The 26,502-nt window shown below is 36.7% G+C and overlaps 1 protein-coding gene across 1 annotated transcript in view; it reads left to right on the forward strand.

Moving 5' to 3' along the window:
- Positions 1 to 25,899, forward strand: part of LOC137265112 (ladinin-1-like) — a 198,192-nt gene extending 172,293 nt beyond the window's left edge. Inside the window, exon 2 of the mRNA XM_067800418.1 lies at positions 25,818 to 25,899. Coding sequence (XP_067656519.1) covers positions 25,818 to 25,899 — 82 coding nt within the window. The remainder of the gene's footprint in view (positions 1 to 25,817) is intronic.
- The last annotated feature ends 603 nt before the right edge of the window (positions 25,900 to 26,502 follow it).

The raw sequence follows: 26,502 nt of genomic DNA on the forward strand, positions 1-26,502 counted from the left end.
TATTGGTCTGAACTAGAGTTTAACCATTCATGATGTCGTAGTAACTGGTTCCCTCTTCTATGAAAGTGTTTGGTTTGAAATAGAGTTTAACCATTCAGGTCGTAGTAACTGTTTCCTTCTTCTATCAAAGTATTTGGTCTGAAATAGAGTTTAACCATTCATGATGTCGGAGTAACTGTTTACCTCTTCTATGAAAGTGTTTGGTCTGATATACAGTTTAACCTTTCAGGTCGTAGTAACTATTTACTTCTTCTATGAAAGTGTTTGATCTGATAGAGAGTTTAACCATTCATGATGTCGTATTAACTGTTTACCTTTTCTATGTAAGTGTTTGGTCTGAAATAGAGTTTAACCATTCAGGTCGTGGTAACTGTTTCCTTTTTCTATGAAGGTGTTTGGTCTGAAATAGAGTTTAACCATTCATGATGTCGTAGTAACTGTTTCCCTCTTCTATGAAAGTGCTTGGTCTGAAATAGTGTTTCACCATTCAGGTTGTACTAACTGTTTACTTCTTCTATGAAAGTGTTTGGTCTGAAATAGAGTTTAACCATTCAAGTCGTAGTAATTGTTTACCTCTTCTATGAAAGTGTTTGATCTGATATAGAGTTTAACCATTCATGGTGTCGTATTAACTATTTACCTCTTCTATGAAAGTGTTTGGACTGAAATAGATTTCAACCATTCAGGTCGTACTAACTGTTTACCTCTTCTATGAAAGTGTTTCGTCTGTTATAGAGTTTAACCATTCATGATGTCGTATTAACTGTTTACTTCTTCTATGAAAGTGTTTGATCTGATATAGAGTTTAACCATTCATGATGTCGTAGAAACTGTTTACCTCTACCTATGAAAGTGTTTGCTCTGAAATAGAGTTTAACCATTCAGGACGTAGTAACTGTTTCCTTCTTCTATGAAAGTGTTTGGTCAAAAATAGAGTTTAACCATTCATGATGTCGTATTAACTGTTTACCTCTTCTATGAAAGTGTTTGATCTGATATAGAGTTTAACCATTCATGGTGTCGTATTAACTATTTACCTTTTCTATGAAAGTGTGTGGTCTGAAATAGATTTTAACCATTCAGGTCGTAGTAACTGTTTACTTCTTCTATGAAAGTGTTTAGTCCGATATAGAATTTAACCATTCAGGTCGTAGTAACTGTTTACTTCTTCTATGAAAGTGTTTGATCTGATATACAGTTTAACTATTCATGATGTCGTATTAACTGTTTACCTCTTCTATGAAAGTGTTTGGTCTGATATAGAGTTTAACCATTCATGATGTCGTATTAACTGTTTACTTCTTCTATGAAAGTGTTTGGTTTGAAATAGAGTTTAACCATTCAGGTCGTAGTAACTGTTTCCTTCTTCTATCAAAGTATTTGGTCTGAAATAGAGTTTAACCATTCATGATGTCGGAGTAACTGTTTACCTCTTCTATGAAAGTGTTTGGTCTGATATACAGTTTAACCTTTCAGGTCGTAGTAACTATTTACTTCTTCTATGAAAGTGTTTGATCTGATAGAGAGTTTAACCATTCATGATGTCGTATTAACTGTTTACCTTTTCTATGTAAGTGTTTGGTCTGAAACAGAGTTTAACCATTCAGGTCGTAGTAACTGTTTCCTTCTTCTATGAAAGTGTTTGGTCAAAAATAGAGTTTAACCATTCATGATGTCGTATTAACTGTTTTCCTCTTCTATGAAAGTGTTTGGTCTGATATACAGTTTAACCATTCATGGTGTCGTATTAACTATCTATCTTTTCTATGAAAGTGTTTGGTCTGAAATAGAGTTTAACCTTTCAGGTCGTAGTAACTATTTACTTCTTCTATGAAAGTGTTTGATCTGATAGAGAGTTTAACCATTCATGATGTCGTATTAACTGTTTACCTATTCTATGTAAGTGTTTGGTCTGAAATAGAGTTTAACCATTCAGGTCGTAGTGACTGTTTCCTTTTTCTATGAAGGTGTTTGGTCTGAAATAGAGTTTAACCATTCATGATGTCGTAGTAACTGTTTACCTCTTCTATGAAAGTGCTTGGTCTGAAATAGTGTTTCACCATTCAGGTTGTACTAACTGTTTACTTCTTCTATGAAAGTGTTTGGTCTGAAATAGAGTTTAACCATTCAAGTCGTAGTAATTGTTTACCTCTTCTATGAAAGTGTTTGATCTGATATAGAGTTTAACCATTCATGGTGTCGTATTAACTATTTACCTCTTCTATGAAAGTGTTTGGACTGAAATAGATTTCAACCATTCAGGTCGTACTAACTGTTTACCTCTTCTATGAAAGTGTTTCGTCTGTTATAGAGTTTAACCATTCATGATGTCGTATTAACTGTTTACTTCTTCTATGAAAGTGTTTGATCTGATATAGAGTTTAACCATTCATGATGTCGTAGAAACTGTTTACCTCTACCTATGAAAGTGTTTGCTCTGAAATAGAGTTTAACCATTCAGGTCGTAGTAACTGTTTCCTTCTTCTATGAAAGTGTTTGGTCAAAAATAGAGTTTAACCATTCATGATGTCGTATTAACTGTTTACCTCTTCTATGAAAGTGTTTGATCTGATATAGAGTTTAACCATTCATGGTGTCGTATTAACTATTTACCTTTTCTATGAAAGTGTGTGGTCTGAAATAGATTTTAACCATTCAGGTCGTAGTAACTGTTTACTTCTTCTATGAAAGTGTTTAGTCCGATATAGAATTTAACCATTCAGGTCGTAGTAACTGTTTACTTCTTCTATGAAAGTGTTTGATCTGATATACAGTTTAACTATTCATGATGTCGTATTAACTGTTTACCTCTTCTATGAAAGTGTTTGGTCTGATATAGAGTTTAACCATTCATGATGTCGTATTAACTGTTTACTTCTTCTATGAAAGTGTTTGGTTTGAAATAGAGTTTAACCATTCAGGTCGTAGTAACTGTTTCCTTCTTCTATCAAAGTATTTGGTCTGAAATAGAGTTTAACCATTCATGATGTCGGAGTAACTGTTTACCTCTTCTATGAAAGTGTTTGGTCTGATATACAGTTTAACCTTTCAGGTCGTAGTAACTATTTACTTCTTCTATGAAAGTGTTTGATCTGATAGAGAGTTTAACCATTCATGATGTCGTATTAACTGTTTACCTTTTCTATGTAAGTGTTTGGTCTGAAACAGAGTTTAACCATTCAGGTCGTAGTAACTGTTTCCTTCTTCTATGAAAGTGTTTGGTCAAAAATAGAGTTTAACCATTCATGATGTCGTATTAACTGTTTTCCTCTTCTATGAAAGTGTTTGGTCTGATATACAGTTTAACCATTCATGGTGTCGTATTAACTATCTATCTCTTCTATGAAAGTGTTTGGTCTGAAATAGAGTTTAACCTTTCAGGTCGTAGTAACTATTTACTTCTTCTATGAAAGTGTTTGATCTGATAGAGAGTTTAACCATTCATGATGTCGTATTAACTGTTTACCTATTCTATGTAAGTGTTTGGTCTGAAATAGAGTTTAACCATTCAGGTCGTAGTGACTGTTTCCTTTTTCTATGAAGGTGTTTGGTCTGAAATAGAGTTTAACCATTCATGATGTCGTAGTAACTGTTTACCTCTTCTATGAAAGTGCTTGGTCTGAAATAGTGTTTCACCATTCAGGTTGTACTAACTGTTTACTTCTTCTATGAAAGTGTTTGGTCTGAAATAGAGTTTAACCATTCAAGTCGTAGTAATTGTTTACCTCTTCTATGAAAGTGTTTGATCTGATATAGAGTTTAACCATTCATGGTGTCGTATTAACTATTTACCTCTTCTATGAAAGTGTTTGGACTGAAATAGATTTCAACCATTCAGGTCGTACTAACTGTTTACCTCTTCTATGAAAGTGTTTCGTCTGTTATAGAGTTTAACCATTCATGATGTCGTATTAACTGTTTACTTCTTCTATGAAAGTGTTTGATCTGATATAGAGTTTAACCATTCATGATGTCGTAGAAACTGTTTACCTCTACCTATGAAAGTGTTTGCTCTGAAATAGAGTTTAACCATTCAGGTCGTAGTAACTGTTTCCTTCTTCTATGAAAGTGTTTGGTCAAAAATAGAGTTTAACCATTCATGATGTCGTATTAACTGTTTACCTCTTCTATGAAAGTGTTTGATCTGATATAGAGTTTAACCATTCATGGTGTCGTATTAACTATTTACCTTTTCTATGAAAGTGTGTGGTCTGAAATAGATTTTAACCATTCAGGTCGTAGTAACTGTTTACTTCTTCTATGAAAGTGTTTAGTCCGATATAGAATTTAACCATTCAGGTCGTAGTAACTGTTTACTTCTTCTATGAAAGTGTTTGATCTGATATAGAGTTTAACCATTCATGATGTCGTACTAACTGTTTACCTCTTCTATGAAAGTGTTTGGTCTGATATAGAGTTTAACCATTCATGATGTCGTATTAACTGTTTACTTCTTCTATGAAAGTGTTTGGTCGGAAATAGAGTTTAACCTTTCAGGTCGTAGTAACTGTTTACTTCTTCTATGAAAGTGTTTGATCTGATAGAGAGTTTAACCATTCATGATGTCGTATTAACTGTTTACCTCTTCTATGAAAGTGTTTGGTCTGAAATAGAGTTTAACCATTCAGGTCGTAGTAACTGTTTACTTCTTCTATGAAAGTGTTTGATCTGATATAGAGTTTAACTATTCATGATGTCGTATTAACTGTTTACCTCTTCTATGAAAGTGTTTGGTCTGAAATAGAGTTTCACCATTCAGGTCGCACTAACTGTTTACTTCTTCTATGAAAGTGTTTGGTCTGAAATAGAGTTTAACCATTCAAGTCGTAGTAACTGTTTACCTCTTCTATGAAAGTGTTTGATCTGATATAGAGTTTAACCATTCATGGTGTCGTATTAACTATTTACCTCTTCTATGAAAGTGTTTGGACTGAAATAGAATTCAACTATTCAGGTCGTACTAACTGTTTACCTCTTCTATGAAAGTGTTTGCTTTGCAATAGAGTTTAACCATTCAGGTCGTAGAAACTGTTTACTTCTTCTATGAAAGTATTTGATCTGATATAGAGTTTAACTATTCATGATGTCGTATTAACTGTTTACTTCTTCTATAAAAGTGTTTGGTCTGATATAGAGTTTAACCATTCATGATGTCGTATTAACTGTTTACTTCTATGAAAGTGTTTGGTCTGATATAGAGCTTCACCATTCAGGTCGTAGTAACTGTTTACTTCTTCTATGAAAGTGTTTCTTCTGATATACAGTTTAACCATTTATGATGTCTGTGAACTGTTTACCTCTACCTATGAAAGTGTTTGCTCTGAAACAGAGTTTAACCATTCAGGTCGTAGTAACTGTTTCCTTCTTCTATGAAAGTGTTTGGTCAAAAATAGAGTTTAACCATTCATGATGTCGTATTAACTGTTTTCCTCTTCTTTGAAAGTGTTTGGTCTGATATACAGTTTAACCATTCATGGTGTCGTATTAACTATCTATCTCTTCTATGAAAGTGTTTGGTCTGAAATAGATTTTAACCATTCAGGTCGTAGTAACTGTTTACTTCTTCTATGAAAGTTTTTTTTCTGATATAGAGTTTAACCATTCAGGTCGTATTAACTGTTTTTCTCTTCTATGAAAGTGCTTAGTCCGATAGAGAATTTAACCATTCAGGTCGTAGTAACTGTTTACTTCTTCTATGAAAGTGTTTGATCTGATATAGAGTTTAACTATTCATGATGTCGTATTAACTGTTTACCTCTTCTATGAAAGTGTTTGGTCTGATATAGAGTTCAACCATTCATGATGTCATATTAACTGTTTACTTCTTCTATGAAAGTGTTTGGTCTGAAATAGAGTTTAACCATTCAGGTCGTAGTAACTGTGTACTTCTTCTATGAAAGTGTTTGGTCAAAAATTGAGTTTAACTATTCATGATGTCGTATTAACTGTTTACCTCTTCTATGAAAGTGTTTGGTCTGATATACAGTTTAACCATTCATGGTGTCGTATTAACTATTTACCTCTTCTATGAAAGTGTTTGGTCTGAAATAGAGTTTAACCATTCAGGTAGTAGTAACTGTGTACTTCTTCTATGAAAGTGTTTGATCTGATATAGAGTTTAACCATTCATGATGTCGGAGTAACTGTTTACCTCTTCTATGAAAGTGTTTGGTCTGAAATAGTGTTTAACCATTCAGGTCGTAGTAACTGTTTACTTCTTCTATGAAACTGTTTGGTCTGATATAGAGTTTAACCATTCATGATGTCGTATTAACTGTTTACCTCTTCTATGAAAGTGTTTGGTCTGATATAGAGTTCAACCATTCATGATGTCGTATTAACTGCTTACTTCTTCTATGAAAGTGTTTGGTCTGAAATAGAGTTTAACCTTTCAGGTCGTAGTAACTGTTTACTTCTTCTATGAAAGTGTTTGATCTGATAGAGAGTTTAACCATTCATGATGTCGTATTAACTGTTTACCTCTTCTATGAAAGTGTTTGGTCTGAAATAGAGTTTAACCATTCAGGTCGTAGTAACTGTTTACTTCTTCTATGAAAGTGTTTGATCTGATATAGAGTTTAACTATTCATGATGTCGTATTAACTGTTTACCTCTTCTATGAAAGTGTTTGGTCTGAAATAGAGTTTCACCATTCAGGTCGTACTAACTGTTTACTTCTTTTATGAAAGTGTTTGGTCTGAAATAGAGTTTAACCATTCAAGTCGTAGTAACTGTTTACCTCTTCTATGAAAGTGTTTGATCTGATATAGAGTTTAACCATTCATGGTGTCGTATTAACTATTTACCTCTTCTATGAAAGTGTTTGATCTGATATAGAGTTTAACCATTCATGATGTCGGAGTAACTGTTTACCTCTTCTATGAAAGTGTTTGGTCTGAAATAGTGTTTAACCATTCAGGTCGTAGTAACTGTTTACTTCTTCTATGAAACTGTTTGGTCTGATATAGAGTTTAACCATTCATGATGTCGTATTAACTGTTTACCTCTTCTATGAAAGTGTTTGGTCTGATATAGAGTTCAACCATTCATGATGTCGTATTAACTCCTTACTTCTTCTATGAAAGTGTTTGGTCTGAAATAGAGTTTAACCTTTCAGGTCGTAGTAACTGTTTACTTCTTCTATGAAAGTGTTTGATCTGATAGAGAGTTTAACCATTCATGATGTCGTATTAACTGTTTACCTCTTCTATGAAAGTGTTTGGTCTGAAATAGAGTTTAACCATTCAGGTCGTAGTAACTGTTTACTTCTTCTATGAAAGTGTTTGATCTGATATAGAGTTTAACTATTCATGATGTCGTATTAACTGTTTACCTCTTCTATGAAAGTGTTTGGTCTGAAATAGAGTTTCACCATTCAGGTCGTACTAACTGTTTACTTCTTCTATGAAAGTGTTTGGTCTGAAATAGAGTTTAACCATTCAAGTCGTAGTAACTGTTTACCTCTTCTATGAAAGTGTTTGATCTGATATAGAGTTTAACCATTCATGGTGTCGTATTAACTATTTACCTCTTCTATGAAAGTGTTTGGACTGAAATAGAATTCAACTATTCAGGTCGTACTAACTGTTTACCTCTTCTATGAAAGTGTTTGCTTTGCAATAGAGTTTAACCATTCAGGTCGTAGTAACTGTTTACTTCTTCTATGAAAGTATTTGATCTGATATAGAGTTTAACTATTCATGATGTCATATTAACTGTTTACTTCTTCTATGAAAGTGTTTGGTCTGAAATAGAGTTTAACCATTCAGGTCATAGTAACTGTGTACTTCTTCTATGAAAGTGTTTGGTCAAAAATTGAGTTTAACTATTCATGATGTCGTATTAACTGTTTACCTCTTCTATGAAAGTGTTTGGTCTGATATACAGTTTAACCATTCATGGTGTCGTATTAACTATATACCTCTTCTATGAAAGTGTTTGGTCTGAAATAGAGTTTAACCATTCAGATCGTAGTAACTGTTTCCTTTTTCTATGAAGGTGTTTGGTCTGAAATAGAGTTTAACCATTCATGATGTCGTAGTAACTGTTTACCTCTTCTATGAAAGTGTTTGGTCTGATATACAGTTTAACCATTCATGGTGTCGTATTAACTATTTACCTCTTCTATGAAAGTGTTTGGTCTGAAATAGAGTTTAACCATTCAGGTAGTAGTAACTGTGTACTTCTTCTATGAAAGTTTTTTTTGTGATATAGAGTTTAACCATTCAGGTCGTAGTAACTGTTTACTTCTTCTATGAAAGTGTTTGATCTGATATAGAGTTTAACCATTCATGATGTCGGAGTAACTGTTTACCTCTTCTATGAAAGTGTTTGGTCTGAAATAGTGTTTAACCATTCAGGTCGTAGTAACTGTTTACTTCTTCTATGAAACTGTTTGGTCTGATATAGAGTTTAACCATTCATGATGTCGTATTAACTGTTTACCTCTTCTATGAAAGTGTTTGGTCTGATATAGAGTTCAACCATTCATGATGTCGTATTAACTGCTTACTTCTTCTATGAAAGTGTTTGGTCTGAAATAGAGTTTAACCTTTCAGGTCGTAGTAACTGTTTACTTCTTCTATGAAAGTGTTTGATCTGATAGAGAGTTTAACCATTCATGATGTCGTATTAACTGTTTACCTCTTCTATGAAAGTGTTTGGTCTGAAATAGAGTTTAACCATTCAGGTCGTAGTAACTGTTTACTTCTTCTATGAAAGTGTTTGATCTGATATAGAGTTTAACTATTCATGATGTCGTATTAACTGTTCACCTCTTCTTTGAAAGTGTTTGGTCTGAAATAGCGTTTCACCATTCAGGTCGTACTAACTGTTTACTTCTTCTATGAAAGTGTTTGGTCTGAAATAGAGTTTAACCATTCAAGTCGTAGTAACTGTTTACCTCTTCTATGAAAGTGTTTCATCTGATATAGAGTTTAACCATTCATGGTGTCGTATTAACTATTTACCTCTTCTATGAAAGTGTTTGGACTGAAATAGAATTCAACTATTCAGGTCGTGCTAACTGTTTACCTCTTCTATGAAAGTGTTTGCTTTGCAATAGAGTTTAACCATTCAGGTCGTAGTAACTGTTTACTTCTTCTATGAAAGTATTTGATCTGATATAGAGTTTAACTATTCATGATGTCGTATTAACTGTTTACTTCTTCTATAAAAGTGTTTGGTCTGATATAGAGCTTAACCATTCATGATGTCGTATTAACTGTTTACTTCTATGAAAGTGTTTGGTCTGATATAGAGCTTCACCATTCAGGTCGTAGTAACTGTTTACTTCTTCTATGAAAGTGTTTGGTCTGAAATAGAGTTTAACCATTCAGGTCGTAGTAACTGTGTACTTCTTCTATGAAAGTGTTTGGTCTGATATAGAGTTTAACCATTCATGATGTCGTAGTAACTGTCTACCTCTACCTATGAAAGTGTTTGCTCTGAAACAGAGTTTAACCATTCAGGTCGTATTAACTGTTTACCTCTTCTATGAAAATGTTTGGTCTGATATAGAGTTTAACCATTCAGGTCGTAGTAACTGTTTCCTTCTTCTATGAAAGTATTGGTCTGAACTAGAGTTTAACCATTCATGATGTCGTAGTAACTGTTTCTCTCTTCTATGAAAGTGTTTGGTTTGAAATAGAGTTTTTCCATTCAGGTTATAGTAACTGTTTCCTTCTTCAATCAAAGTATTTGGTCTGAAATAGAGTTTAACCATTCATGATGTCGGAGTAACTGTTTACCTCTTCTATGAAAGTGTTTGGTCTGAAATAGAGTTTAACCTTTCAGGTCGTAGTAACTATTTACTTCTTCTATGAAAGTGTTTGATCTGATAGAGAGTTTAACCATTCATGATGTCGTATTAACTGTTTACCTCTTCTATGTAAGTGTTTGGTCTGAAATAGAGTTTAACCATTCAGGTCGTAGTAACTGTTTCCTTTTTCTATGAAGGTGTTTGGTCTGAAATAGAGTTTAACCATTCATGATGTCGTAGTAACTGTTTACCTCTTCTATGAAAGTGCTTGGTCTGAAATAGTGTTTCACCATTCAGGTTGTACTAACTGTTTACTTCTTCTATGAAAGTGTTTGGTCTGAAATAGAGTTTAACCATTCAAGTCGTAGTAATTGTTTACCTCTTCTATGAAAGTGTTTGATCTGATATAGAGTTTAACCATTCATGGTGTCGTATTAACTATTTTTTTCTTCTTTGAAAGTGTTTGGACTGAAATAGATTTCAACCATTCAGGTCGTACTAACTGTTTACCTCTTCTATGAAAGTGTTTCGTCTGTTATAGAGTTTAACCATTCATGATGTCGTATTAACTGTTTACTTCTTCTATGAACGTGTTTGGTCTGAGATACACTTTAACCATTCATGATGTCGTAGAAACTGTTTACCTCTACCTATGAAAGTGTTTGCTCTGAAATAGAGTTTAACCATTCAGGTCGTAGTAACTGTTTCCTTCTTCTATGAAAGTGTTTGGTCAAAAATAGAGTTTAACCATTCATGATGTCGTATTAACTGTTTACCTCTTCTATGAAAGTGTTTGATCTGATATAGAGTTTAACCATTCATGGTGTCGTATTAACTTTTTACCTTTTCTATGAAAGTGTGTGGTCTGAAATAGATTTTAACCATTCAGGTCGTAGTAACTGTTTACTTCTTCTATGAAAGTGTTTAGTCCGATATAGAATTTAACCATTCAGGTCGTAGTAACTGTTTACTTCTTCTATGAAAGTGTTTGATCTGATAAAGAGTTTAACTATTCATGATGTCGTATTAACTGTTTACCTCTTCTATGAAAGTGTTTGGTCTGAATTAGAGTTTAACCATTCAGGTCGTAGTAACTGTTTACTTCTTCTATGAAAGTGTTTGATCTGATATAGAGTTTAACTATTCATGATGTCGTATTAACTGTTTACCTCTTCTATGAAAGTGTTTGGTCTGAAATAGAGTTTCACCATTCAGGTCGTAGTAACTGTTTACTTCTTCTATGAAAGTGTTTGGTCTGAAATAGAGTTTAACCATTCAAGTCGTAGTAACTGTTTACCTCTTCTATGAAAGTGTTTGATCTGATATAGAGTTTAACCATTCATGGTGTCGTATTAACTATTTACCTCTTCTATGAAAGTGTTTGGACTGAAATAGATTTCAACCATTCAGGTCGTACTAACTGTTTACCTCTTCTATGAAAGTGTTTCGTCTGTTATAGAGTTTAACCATTCATGATGTCGTATTAACTGTTTACTTCTTCTATGAACGTGTTTGGTCTGATGTAGAGCTTAACCATTCAGGTGGCACTAACTGTTTACTTCTTCTATGAAAGTGTTTGGTCTGATATACAGTTTAACCATTCATGATGTCGTAGTAACTGTTTACCTCTACCTATGAAAGTGTTTGCTCTGAAATAGAGTTTAACCATTCAGGTCGTAGTAACTGTTTCCTTCTTCTATGAAAGTGTTTGGTCAAAAATAGAGTTTAACTATTCATGATGTCGTATTGACTGTTTACCTCTTCTATGAAAGTGTTTCATCTGATATAGAGTTTAACCATTCATGGTGTCGTATTAACTATTTACCTTTTCTATGAAAGTGTGTGGTCTGAAATAATTTTTTACCATTCAGGTCGTAGTTACTGTTTACTTCTTCTATGAAAGTTTTTTTCCTGATATAGAGTTTAACCATTCAGGTCGTAGCAACTGTTTCCTTCTTCTATGAAAGTGTTTAGTCCGATATAGAATTTAACCATTCAGGTCGTAGTAACTGTTTAATTCTTCTATGAAAGTGTTTGATCTGAAATAGAGTTTAACTATTCATGATGTCGTATTAACTGTTTACCTCTTCTATGAAAGTGTTTGGTCTGATATAGAGTTTAACCATTCATGATGTCGTATTAACTGTTTACTTCTTCTATGAAAGTGTTTGGTCTGAAATAGAGTTTAACCTTTCAGGTCGTAGTAACTGTTTACTTCTTCTATGAAAGTGTTTGATCTGATAGAGAGTTTAACCATTCATGATGTCGTATTAACTGTTTACCTCTTCTATGAAAGTGTTTGGTCTGAATTAGAGTTTAACCATTCAGGTCGTAGTAACTGTTTCCTTTTTCTATGAAAGTGTTTGGTCTGAAATAGAGTTTAACCATTCACGATGTCGTAGTAACTGTTTACCTCTTCTATGAAAGTGCTTGGTCTGAAATAGAGTTTCACCATTCAGGTCGTACTAACTGTTTACTTCTTCTATGAAAGTGTTTGGTCTGAAATAGAGTTTAACCATTCAAGTCGTAGTAACTGTTTACCTCTTCTATGAAAGTGTTTGATCTGATATAGAGTTTAACCATTCATGGTGTCGTATTAACTATTTACCTCTTCTATGAAAGTGTTTGGACTGAAATAGATTTCAACTATTCAGGTCGTACTAACTGTTTACCTCTTCTATGAAAGTGTTTGCTTTGCAAGAGAGGTTAACCATTCAGGTCGTAGTAACTGTTTACTTCTTCTATGAAAGTGTTTGGTCTGATATAGAGTTTAACCATTCATGATGTCTGTTAACTGTTTACCTCTTCTATGAACGTGTTTGGTCTGAAATAGAGTTTAACCATTCAGGTCGTAGTAACTGTTTACTTCTTTTATGAAAGTGTTTGGTCTGAAATAGAGTTGAACCATTCATGATGTCGTAGTAACTGTTTACCTCTTCTATGAAAGTGTTTTTTCTGAAATAGAGTTTAACCATTCATGATGTCGTATTAACTGTTTACTTCTTCTATGAAACTGTTTGGTCTGATATACAGTTTAACCATTCAGGTCGTAGTAACTGTTTACTTCTTCTATGAAAGTGTTTGGTCTGATATAGAGTTTAACCATTCATGATGTCGTAGTAACTGTTTTTCTCTTCTATGAAAGTGTTTGGTCTGATATAGAGTTTAACCATTCAGGGCGTAGTAACTGTTTACTTCTTCTATGAAAGTGTTTGGTCTGATATAGAGTTTTTCCATTCAGGTCGTAGTAACTGTTTACTTCTTCTATGAAAGTGTTTGGTCTGATATAGAGTTTAACCATTCAGGTCGTCGTAACTGTTTACTTCTATGAAAGTGTTTGGTCTTATATGGAGTTGCAAAAATATCATATGCAAACAAAGTTATAATTTCAAATGAGGCTTCATATAAATCAGAGTGATCCCTTCATTTATTTTATGATATTTAACAATTACTTTTGAATTGTTTGTCCATTTCCCGTTACTAGGTGGTGTGTCTTATACCAAACTGCGAGATCGAAGGATGTGAGGGAGGCCTAGAGATTGAAGTTCATGTTGCCGTGATGCAATCATGTAGTAAGTTATAATTATCTGAAATCTTAACAGTATGATACTGAACATAGAGAGATAGAAATCTACTGTAACCACTTGTAACAGTTATAAATGAAGCGGAAAATGGAAGGCCTTCAAATGTTAAGCCCAGAGCCTGGAAAAACATGAATTCCTATTGAATGAACTAAATACATGTACACATTAATGGAAATTGAATTTCACAATTGTTTTCCAAAGACTTAAAAGGTAACATTCGATGTTTCCATGCTGCTATATATTAATCAAGTAATTAAAACAATACAAATGTCAGCTATGCCAATCACATTTCAGATGCTATAATAGCTCTGGACACAGTTTGGGCATTTCCAGGTGCAGGAAGAGGTAACGTTTCAATGATGAAACTCGTTCACACTGTTAAACCCTAACTAATGATATCAGTGCTAACTCAAACGGGATCAAAGCGATACTGTCATATCTAATTATATACAATTTATTTTCTTAATTACAGACGAATGTTCTACCCGTTTTTGAACGGTCCAGGTATTGTAATGGGCAGCTTAGTACGTATCTCACCATTAAACAATCACCTTTGGTAGCTACTTATGAATAACAGATTACATGAACTGTGAACACTGACAAGAATGACGGATGAAATGACTGTATATAAATCAATTCTCTGTCTTTCAACACTAGTTGAGAAACCAGAAAACACCTAAAATCCAGCTTCCGCGATGAGTGGTAGGTTATTCGAGTAATATTATTCATGTAAATCTAATTTTTCAATAATTGCATAGACTTTCAAGCTTTGTCAGTATAGATCCACATTCTTTAATTTGTAAGTAAATTACTGAAGTTTTCTGGAAATGTTTGAATATCATTTAATTATCAGTGAATAATATAGACAGTAATTTATTGCATTATCATGTAATGATAGTTTTGAAACATGGAATTGATAAAGTCCATTACTTTATGTCATTCCTCCGTAAGTTAGAAAGCATGGATGAATTTTAAAGTATGTTTTCTCAAGATATAAAAGATTTTTCAGTATCACCAAAGAGACAAATCCTGACCATTGAGGTGAGGAGCTGGAGCTGCTATCATCCCTTCTTGCCACTGAGAACGAGCTGCTGAGCGTAGAGAGGAGACTGGCGGCGGAGGAGGAGAAGCTGCCTCTCCTGAAACATCCGATTTCTCGCCAATCATTAATTTTTTTATTAAATTATGAAATATCAGTGTCATCATTAAATGAATGCTGTTTTCATATTAAAAGTGACAAAGTCCTTCAGATTTAAATTAAGAGGGTTATGGGTGCGTCATATATCATACAGTATATTTTTGGCATAGTGTAACAGAGTATGACAAATAGTCTTTAAACTTAACTTACATGGAAATGTACTTTTAGCAAACACATTTCCAGTGAGCAGCCTCCGGACATGGTACCCATCTTGTGAATGACAAGGAGCAAGGGCATTGTCATCTGTGTCGTTAGTCTCATCCTCATCAAACAGGTGGTGTGGGTGGACTCAACTCTATGTAAAAATTATGCAGATGTGCAGCTGCATACACAATCTTGTGGCACAGTTTCACACCATACCACTGGCAGCCCGAAGACTTATGGATGCATCTTTAAAACATAGCATGTCATTGGATGAATGAAGTCCTTAGTACTATTTCTTCTTACTATGAAAATATATCCATGAAAGCTTTGCTAATTTATTTTAGACTATGCAAAAAATATCTTCCTGCAAAGTTTCCATATTTATGTTAAGCTGATGTTTGATATATGTTTTTCTTGAGAAGAGTGATATAAGATACCTAAATCTGAACTTCAAGAGACCAAAAGCTCTCTCTATGGTGTGGCAGGTTCGACTGTGACTTCTGTTATATCTCTTCTCTATATATGCATTGTAATAACGCAAGTAATATGCATGTTTTTGAAGAAGAAATCATCGCTATATTTTCTTTTGATCGTCAGTATAGTTTACCCATCCATTCTGAATTCTGGCTTTTTTTCCTAGGTAGTTTTCCCACTTTACGTAAGTCTTAACTTTAAGACTCGGTCAAATTTTGTTAAAATACCTTACATCCAGATTTAATGTGTTAAGTAGCAATATTGATTTTGTAGCAATATTGAATTTTCATTAAATCATATCTATTAATGCTTCGTAAATACCTCAACATATCTTGTCTAATTCCTTCATAGGTGACGATATTGGTTCGAATTGTTTACTTTTCTAATTCATCAAATTCCCATTTTACCATGTTCATTAATAAAATCATTCAGAAATGCTATACCTTTTTTATGCCACTGTGCAATATATATTGGCTTACCATAATCTTTTATGGAAGTGTCATGCCAAACTGATTTGCTCATAATGTCTTCAGCAGTTTCATTGGTGTCAAAACAACTCAAATATATGCTCCATAAAAGCAACATCTCTTTCCAAGACGTGTCACGAATATTTGGAACAATATTATCATAAACATATACACTATCAGCCAATGTCATGACGTTTGTGTTCACTACAGTTTCACAGAATATGTTTGGCCACTTAGACTTACTAGTAAATAATCTTTTTTCTCTCCCAACAAACTTATTTGTGTACTTTTGACTAACCATATTTTCTAATTTCAAGTAGTTTAAATGCCAAGTAGGTTAAATTGTGTTTGTTGTCCAGTCACAAATGCAATTCACCGCCAATCAGATGAGCATGTTTGATATCTCTGGATTGTATGCAATCCTCAGATTCGTTACAGAGTTCAACACCTGCATTGCCTTGTTTCTGCAGTCACTGTATAATTCCTGTTGTTTCAGAGAGCCCAGATAACACAATATTCTGGGACTAGATATTCCATGTCGTTCCAGTCTATTTTCGAAATGGTCAAGCTGAACACTTAGAGATGCATGGTTACATCCAATCTTGTATTTAAGAGAGTCATTATCTAATCGTAGATCATGCTGATTCTACTAACATCACTCTCCCGTTATGTAGATGGGAAGAGACTTCGCTTGTTCCTGTGAGACTTCTTGTTTTCGTTGCACGACGTCACGTTGAATAACATTCAATGAGGGCAGATAATTACATACTGTGATGAGTTGCCAGGGTTTTGTTCAGCGTTACCACAACACAAGAGCTCTTTACATCAAACTTACCCTTACAGTGTATTGCGCCCGTGAAGCTGATCGTATCTGTGGCTGATACAGCCACACACATACATAACTGCATGCTTCAAGTGACATCCAAGCAACCCTTTTGTTACTGAAACAGTAAAGTTCAAACGCGTTACGTCGTGAATACTACCGAGCAGATATGCACCAACAAGTAGGCTCTGTCATTGATCACACAGTATGTGGTCATACTGTGTTGTTGATCAGTGCGTTGCTAGGTTATACACAGTTGCCATCTTATCACAGTTGCCTGGCTCCACCCCAGTCTATGTGTGTACCTTCCGATACCTTGTCTCCATGTCTCCAGATCAACCATTGTGGTCGACAGAACTCGAAGCAACTGTGTCCTGCACGTGTTTGAAAAAAGTGAAAAAAGTTAAATACCCCCAGAAGAAAATAGATAAAATGTCGTGTTAGTACTAAGCTATTGAAATATCACTGACTCTATATACAAGAGCAGTCTTTTGGACAGTATTTCACCTGGATGTGCATGGACACCAAGCATTACTACTGAGCACACCATGCACGTGAAGCTGAAGACCCATGATTTCTTCAACTTGCATTATGATCTTGCCTAACAATCTCACTATATAATGGGTTGTTTTGAGATGGTTCGGTGTATCATTTCCCTCAATAATGGCTTGTAGGGGGATATCAGGAGCACAACGATGGCAAACTATCGGTCTTCGTGCAACAGGAATGTTTTTCAATAATCTCAAGGCAGACTGGCTACCATTATACAGTAATAAGCAGATTAATTCGAAAACATGTTCAAACCAATGAAGTCAAGGACCGTCCACGCTCTGGACGACCTCCTGCGACATCTCATCGTGAAGACAGAGCGCTTATACGGCTGGTGCGACGTTTTCCATTTGCATCAAGCACAGTCTTGAACCATCAGTGGTTATCAAATCGCTGATTCAGCAGTGAGACTGTCAAGAATCGACTTACAGCTGCAGGACTTGCTTCGTGGAGGGTTATCATGCGTCCCCAGTTGACAAATGACCATACAAGACGGCAATTGATATGGTGTCAAGTCAGACGGTACTGGAAACTAAGGTCGTGGAGGAGGATCCAATGGTCCGCTGAATGTCGTTTCATGCTTCATGCCAAAGATGGGCGAGTACGCGTACGGAGGCGTAAAAATACAGCGAGATCATCCTATACTGAACCTTCAGCAATTGGAGGTAGCATTGCATGAAGAGTGGCAGAGATTAACAATGAATCAGTTCAACGCCTTGTTAGGAGTATTGGTCGGAGAACAGAGGCTGTCATCCGGGCAAATGGAGGATATACACGTTATTGACTGTAATGTGTTGTAGACACCAAATGTGAGTTTGTTGACAAATGCCATCATCACATGGTCACCAATAGATATGCTAGCTCCATAGTTTCAGCCAGCTTTCACTTTGATGAAAATTCAGTCGTTAATTTCAGATGTGGGAGTACATGTGCATTCGAAGTGACGACGGTCAGGCTTGGTTGTCTGCTGAAACAATTCCATTCGGCAAATTCAACAAATGATCTTCTGTAAATCTCACTATGCAGCTGTACGAAAGAGCAATTTCCGCATATGACTGAAATACAGAATTAACAATACTGTCAATACTTAAACTTGATTCCCGAACAAATTTCCTTTGCTGAAGCAGCGATGTTGATGTCTGTGTTGAGTACAACTGCATTTGTCAATTCAGCTTTGCCGTGCATAAAAAAGGCCCCAGGTGTCATGAATATAATAAATTGGTCATTAGATTTAACGAAACACGTTCACACAGAATACGGCGACCAAAACAAATTTGGATAATGTTAATTTTTTTCTAGGGGTGGGGGGATCCCACAACTGTTTGGAAGAAATTGTTTTATGGAGATACAAATAACTGGTGATTTACTGCATGGTGTTGCAGATCAAGACCATTCTAGCAAAAGTCGTGAAGGTTAATTGTTGTCTTGCCTTGTCGTGCGCTCTATTGGCTTCCCTTGCTGTGCATGGCACATTGCGCCTCCAGGAACAGGCCATCAATCAGAGAAAATGCATCCGTTGGTTTTGCTTGTCCAAATTATTTGGTTCGCGGTCATGCTTTTACAAATTACATATTGGCGCTTCGGTGTGGACATTAATACGTTATGGCGTTAACAGTATGACAACGAAACAGCGTGATGGTGAATGAAGAAATATTCCAAACATACATTTATATCATGTTCTGGAAAGGCATGTCCGTTTTCATGGAACAAATATCTTCTTCTTAGCCAGAAATATCGGGAAATCAGTTCCCCATTAGTAAAGACAATGCATTGCTCCAAGATATGGTCTCAGGCGCTCAAATCACTGGCAGTTCATGATTGATCCTGCTGATTCTTCTGAAGTGTAAGCAAAACCCTCGTCCAGTGTTACGGTTAAAAAGGTGACGTGACAAATGGTGTAAGAAATCCCCTCAGAACCAGCAAAATATAACACTGAATAGTCTAAGCTGTTCAGTATTTTTGTATTGAGCAAAACCAAAAGTAAGATACAAAACTTCACAATATAGGTTTCATAGAAAATGCAACTGAGTCAAATCTAAAGTGGTGGGTCACAAATATAATATTAACTCACCAAAGTCTTGGTTTGAGGGTGAGAAACAGTTATACTGAATGTAACACGGCGAGCTGTCAGGCAGTGGTTATGTAGGTCAAGCGGTGACGGAGCGGCAGGCTAATTGATGCACTCCAGTTATCCGTGTGTGTGTATCCATGTGAGTGTCAACACAACCAGCCTTTACATACACAGTCACTTATTCTTGAATATTCGAGCACATGTGCCCCCATCACCATTAAATCTCGTAGTCTCAAAACGCATACTCAAAGGGAGGTAACACTAAAGCGCTACAATAACGCCTGCTGCCAAAGTACTAATAACACTGAACATTTATGATATGAAATGTGACCCATAATAACTATCACTCAAACTCAAAACGTTGTGACCCAAGAATAATTATCACTCAATCAATAATGAAAATTACAGAAAATAGTATCACTCTCCCACTTAATGAAAAGAAACAGAAACTATCTATTACAGGCATAGCATCATAACTAACATAATAACATGACGTGGAATAATGTAAATAACACAAGAAACGTCTTGCGGAATTACATTGATAAAATGCAAATACATACATACAGCATCGTCAAGTCATAACACATTTATAGCCTGGAAAGTGCATCAGCACAAACACTGGCTTTGCCTTTAATGTGTTTAATGTAATCACAAAACTAAACCCTTGCAAGGTCAAACTCCACCTCAAAAGTCTTTGGTTCTTGTTCTTCATTTTATGAAGAAAAGTCATGGGATTGTGATCAGCTGACAAGGTAGTGGTACCTAGGTACACTTAAAAATGCTGTCAAGCCAACAAAAGACCCAATGTCTCTTTCTCAGTGGTAGAATAATTTCTTTGATGCTTGTCAAATGTCTTGGAGAAATAACAAACTGGATGTTCAATTCCTGATTCCTCCTCTTGAATCAGGACAGCACCTGCACCTACATACTTCTCAAAATTTGGTGCCTGCAATGCTGGAGAATTCATGAGTGTGGCTTTGACTTTTTCAAATGCAATCTCACAACTGCGATCCCACTGAAATTTTACCTTTATCCCCGAAAGATTTGTAAGTGGTGATACAACATCTGAGAAATTTTGACAAAACTGCCTGTAATAGCCAGCCATACCCCAAAATCTCATGAGTTCTCTCTTAGATTGAGGTACTGGAAAATGTACAGCTGCTTCAACTTTAGCATGAACTGGTTGTACCTGGCCGTGTCCTTCAACATGCCCTAAAAATTCAACTTGTGACTTCCCACATTCACACTTGGCTAGATTCAATTTTGCTTCAGGCAGACTTTAGAAGAAAGCACGAGTTCTTTTCGGATGGTCATCCCACTCCATGTCGTAACTGATGACATCACCCATGTAAGCTTTGGCACTATCAAGACCAGATGTGACATTGTTGACGAGTCTCTGGGACGTTACTGGGGCGTCCTTCAGACCACACGGCATCACTTTGTATTGATACAGTTCGCTTGCTTGCTTGCTTGCTTGCTTGCTTGCTTGCTTGCTTGTTTACTTATATATTTAGCTTGACCAATGGGATCAATGCAACCATCCACTCTCGGAATAAGATATGAACCAGTTCGTGAGAGTGCACTAACAGCTTTCATGTCAGCACAGCAGCGCCAACCACCTGCCGCATTCTTCGGTAGAACACATGGTGAACTCACGGACTGTCACTGGGTCCAATAATGTCACACACTCAGGACTATACCAGTAAGCAATGTCAAACTTAAAACACACCAATATCATAATTCTATCTCTATCCATACCTAATGACGGCCTATACTGCACGAGAATTCAATTCACGCAAATCAGCTGTGACACATTCCATGAACGATATGAACACAAAATGGACACTAGCCAAAACAGCTTGGTCCATAAGCAACATTAACTTATGCATCCCACAGATCATCAACGGCATCAAAACGCATCGCCATAAGCGGCACCAACCGGCTTAACTTTGGGATGACTCTCACATCTGGTGTTATTGTTCTGGAAGCAATATTAACTCTGCGGACAACACATGAGCATGCCCCCATTCATTGTAGAAAAACACATGGAACAACACAAAACAAGGTTTTGTAGAGATAATAGTAAATACAAACTACATTCCTGATTTAACTTAAAAGATGCCCGTTTGGTACTGCACAGCAGCCGAGAAAGTGAATACATACCCCTCTAGGACCACTAGCATCTCTAGACTACATGCCCTGATTCTCACAACTACGAATCTACTGCAAAGACAAATGTATCTGGTTGACAGAACATAATTCAAATATCCGCATGGGCACGTCTTGTAAATGCTGCCTCATTTTTTGACTATTTTTTTGCAACATTTTTTGATTATCGGTAAACCAAGTAATTCTGTGCGATTTCAAGAATAGCATATTTTTTCAGAACCAAATAAACCGCCTCTCATCACGTGGAACTACGGTTTTCCTCCCCAGCTGATCACTGTTCGTGCACCAGCCAACTGTTTTGGTCCACTTGACGATTTTGTTCTAGTTTGCACAAGATGGTGTCAAATTTGGCCGCCATCTCTGGATCCGTTTTTTTCAGAGGAAGAAAAGGATACCCGTATGGTACTGCATGACAGCCGAGAAAGTCGAACCATTCAATATCTCACCCTTATACTAATATACCGTTCTAGGACCACTAGCACCCCGAGGTTACATGCCATTTAATGCATGCTCACCGCTAGGAGAAATCAGTTTTCCTCTAATTCATTCTTCAACCAAGGAAAACTGTATTTCGTATGGATTAAGAAAATGGCTGTATCAATGATAATGTATTATGAATTACGGACAAAGGTTGTGTCATGCTTTGCACGGGAAAATGGTCGGGATAAATTTCGAAATTAACAGTGAACGTGTCATTGTGTTGCCATACATTGCATAGATTAACAAAACAGACTGACAACTGCATTGAGATTGTACTAATTCAGTTATACCTTGTTTTTACTGTTGTTGTTGAAGTTGCTGTCGTTGTTCTTGTTGATGATGTTATTGCTACGTGGCGACTGTGTGAGTAAAGCATAACACTGATTAAACCTGCTTCCCAATAGAGTAGAGACAAATGAACATTTCCTGTAGTCACAGTACAGAGTAGTAAGAGATGAACACCTAATGGTAAAAGCGTAGAGAAGTGCTCTCAGTGTAGAGTAGTGATAGATGAACATCTCGTGCTCTCAGTGTAGAGTAGTGACAGGTGAACATCTCGTGCTCTCAGTGTAGAGTAGTGATAGATGAGCATCTCGTGCTCTCTGTGTAGAGTAGTGACAGATGAACATCTCGTGCTCTCTGTGTAGAGTAGTGATAGATGAGCATCTCGTGCTCTCAGTGTAGCGTAGTGACAGATGAGCATCTCGTGCTCTCTGTGTAGAGTAGTGACAGATGAACATCTCGTGCTCTCTGTGTAGAGTAGTGACAGATGAACATCTCGTGCTCCCAGTTTAGACAAGTGACGGATGAACATTTCCTAGTGTCGTTGTAGAGCAGTGGTAGATGAACAATGATAGTGGACATTTCATGCCGTTTGGGTAGTAACCGACGAATATCTAATGCTGTAGGTGTTGAGCATTGACTCGTCTTTACCCTTATTTCTTTGTGATGAGAGAATGAAGTTCTGCATGATGCCTTACATCTCCGTCGAGTACAGCTGTGTGTGGCTAGGGTGGTTTGTGATGAAATAAATAGACTGTGAATGACGTCTTGCAACTCTGTTGAGTAAAGTCGTTGTGTACCTAGGATGGATTCTCATCAGTAGGTTCTACATGATGTCTTCCATCTCTGTCGAGTGAAACTAATGTTATTTGTGATGGGATAAATAGATTCTGCATGACGTCTTGCATCTTTGTTGGGTGAAGTCGTTGCGTGTATGAGTTTTCATGAGGTCAACATTTTCTCCATGATGCCTAGCATCCGTTTTGGGTGAAGCTTTTGCGTAGCTAGGATTGTTTCTGATGTAAATAGGTTCTGCAGAATGTCATACATCTCTGTCGAGTAAGGAAGTTGTGTGGCTTGGATTGTGTGTGATGATTCAAACAGGTTCTGCATGATGTCATGATTTCTGTACAGAAAAGATTTTACTGCCCTGCATTTCTGTCGAGCAATGCTTAGATCACAGTAAAGCTTAGATCACAGTACAGATTAGATTCCGTGTGTTCAGAGGAAAACATACTCCAACAACACACTTGCAGATTTCTAATTAATATTCAACCGGGGTACATGTATCGGTACGTCTCATGGATATATATTCAGTTTGATGTCAGTAAATTTAACAATAACAACTGTTCTTCAACTCAGACACTAAGGCCACCTCCAGCTTCTATCCATACAGACACTCAGGCCACCTCCAACTTCTGTCCCTACAGACACTCAGGCCACCTCCAACTTCTGTCCCTACAGACACTTAGGCCATCTCTAACTTCTGTCCCTACAGATACTAAGGCCACCTCCAACTTCTGTCCCTACAGACACTCAGACCAATTCTAACTTCTGTCCCTGCAGACACTAAGGCCACCTCCAACTTCTGTCCCTGCAGACACTCAGACCACCTCTAACTTCTGTCCCTGCACACACTCAGACCACCTCTAACGTCTGTCCCTACAGACACTCAGACCACCTCTAACTTCTGTCCCTGCAGACACCCAGGCCACCTCCAACTTCTGTCCCTGCAGACACCCAGACCACCTCTAACTTCTATCCCTGCGGACAGGTCTGATTGTGGTTCATGGGTGTGAGGATACTTTCTTCAATGCAAATATTGGAACGTTTTATTTGAGATGCGATTAAATATATAGAGCTAACTCACTTTCACAGAGATGTTTTAAAGATAAATGTCGCTTGTTCATTTGTCTAAAAAGAAGTTACTTTACAAAGAAGTGAACACAAAGGTACTAATTTTGTTGTTATGATAAATTAATCAATGCGTAGTTATAATTGTTACGCAATGTAGTTTATAGTTTAACAGTGCCTTAATTGTATCTCTTTTTTGTTGTTAAGATTCAGGTAAAGTTCATAACATGTGATTTTGTACCAACCAACAACCAGGGCTGTATTCTGCATATTGTAAGCTTCGTTTTGAACTGAATAATATATCGATGATTGCATCGTTTGGAAATGTCTTGAGTATATTTTGTTGGCAGCTTGACTTTAGTTGACTTTATTTTATTAACTCTTAGCTTGTATCCTGGGATCTGAGAGGCCCGGGTGCCCGTACCGCTCCTGTATCATAGAAATGAATTAGAACTTTTAGCAGAAACTTAATGCCTTATGTTATGTGAACACCTGTCTCAACAGAGTTTTCGTCAACACTTACTTGCTTACACATTATTTACTAATTAACGTTTTGTGGTCATAATTAATTTTTAACCATTTTAAATGCCTACATTGGCCTGACGGACCTGGACACATTGCAACAATCCTAGTGTTCTACATCCAAACAGTCCAGGTATCTAGTTGACTGTAAGTTGGTGGGGGTGTGTGTTATTATATTAAAATGAACAAAGGAAGGAAGAGCTGCAAAGGTGTGAATTGTATTTTGGCCATTTTAAGCAACTGTGAGGCAAAGTATGAAGCAGAACCACTTTCACAGACGACAGTGGATCACATCATCCAGTGATACAGAGCAGGATAACACTGCCGATAACTATGAACATGGACAAAGGTTTATGGTTGGGAATTATGGCAGTAGATAGTCAACCACTCCATTGCCACCAACCAAAACACCTACCCGAAATATCCTACGAGGTCCGCTGCAACGGTTGTTAATACGGATCATATGATCCCTGAGGACGCAGTGTTTATGACTGACGACATGGTTTCTTTTACGAACATATTTAGTGAGAGAGTAAGTGCGTGAGTATGGTTTTACGTCGTGTATAGTAAAACAATATTGATGTGGGGGACACTCATTGTATCCACCTGAGGCAATTGAACCCGGGTGACGAGGGAATGCTTTAACCACTAGTCTACCCCACCACACCACGAGCACAGAAGGGAAGAGAGTTGTGAGGGAAAGGGGCAAACACGAATGTGTTTGGAAAGAAACAAAAAAAAAGATGAAAGTTCGGCCCAATAGGAGATCTGATGACAATTGGTTACCTGAAAGAGTCGATGGTGGATTGGTGGACTTCCCATTGTAAGCGCTGTAATGCCAGAAAGGTGGTTCTTGAACCTCATATCCATGCTCAAATTCAATGGCAAGGTGCCAGTAAGTACTTGTATAACAAAGTACAAGTTTGCTTCTATCTGAGACACCTGAGAGTAGTTTGAGTCTTCTCTGGGGTGGTATTATGTGCTGGGACCGCGCATCAATGTTGACAAACATTCCGTGTATTCTGCAGCTGAATCCAGTAACTAGACGCCAAGTCAGATAAACGACGATGAGAAGCTTCCTGAATCCTTTCTCTCCTCTCATTACGTAGAGGTTTTCACATCGTAGAGGTTTGCCTATGTATGAGGTCAAGCGTTGGATCATCTTTAAAGTTTCAAGAATGATTGTGGAATAGCAGGGGTTTCTTACAACGGGTTGGAATGCGGGCAACAAACCATGTCTATCCGGCATCGATGATGCCTTCTACTGAATGAGGCTCTTTTAGATCGTGTTCATACATCTGAGACCTATTGGAAAGGGAACATTGATGGGTGCCATAAGAATGGTCAAAGGCATCCCCCTATCGTGTGTAGTTCTTTGGGGCATGGTTAGGCGCCCTAGGGTATTTCTCTGTATATTTTGACAAACCATGTTCTCTACAGGTCCAGAAGATGTTCTGAAAGTCGGAAACCCCACATGGCCATGACCATTCTGCTTGAGCAGATGGACTTCCTCCTCCTTTGACTCTCAATCTGAGATTCCCCTGCATTTCACCGCTCCGTCCTTCAGTCTGTCATCATGTGCATGACGGGACCTGGATATGGCTGTCTCTCGGGTGGATAGGTGTCACACGTATCATTCCCCTGGGATTGGCTGAGGACACATGCATATATTTGGTATATTATGCAACAAATCTTTGATGTGTTTTTTTACACGTTGAATCCGCCTTCCTGTAGATTGCACTTGTAACAAGCGTCGCTTTGTTTAGCGGTAGCGCTGAACTATAATTATATAATTACCATAAATGCAAGGAATGCAGAGTCCTTCCACTTTGGGGAACAGGAACAGGTAAATGTACCACCTTTTACATGCGCTTCAAATTGTAATACTTTCAGAGATTATATGAGGCACAGTTTACCGGTATCTTTCAGGTTGCAAAATTCACATATGATTGCTCTTGTTTTTCATTTTGGAAGCTATCAGCAGGGATTATGCCAACCCGACAATTACGGAATACTTGCTGGTGAACGTAACAGCATGAGATTTCAGTGAGGTTGGCACAACGTCCCTGTGAGGTGCTTAAGTTATATGTCAGCTTCATATGGGAACACGATGGTCTTAAGCGTT

This window comes from Haliotis asinina, chromosome 15 (assembly GCF_037392515.1).
Source record: "Haliotis asinina isolate JCU_RB_2024 chromosome 15, JCU_Hal_asi_v2, whole genome shotgun sequence".
Taxonomy (NCBI): Eukaryota; Metazoa; Mollusca; class Gastropoda; order Lepetellida; family Haliotidae; genus Haliotis; species Haliotis asinina.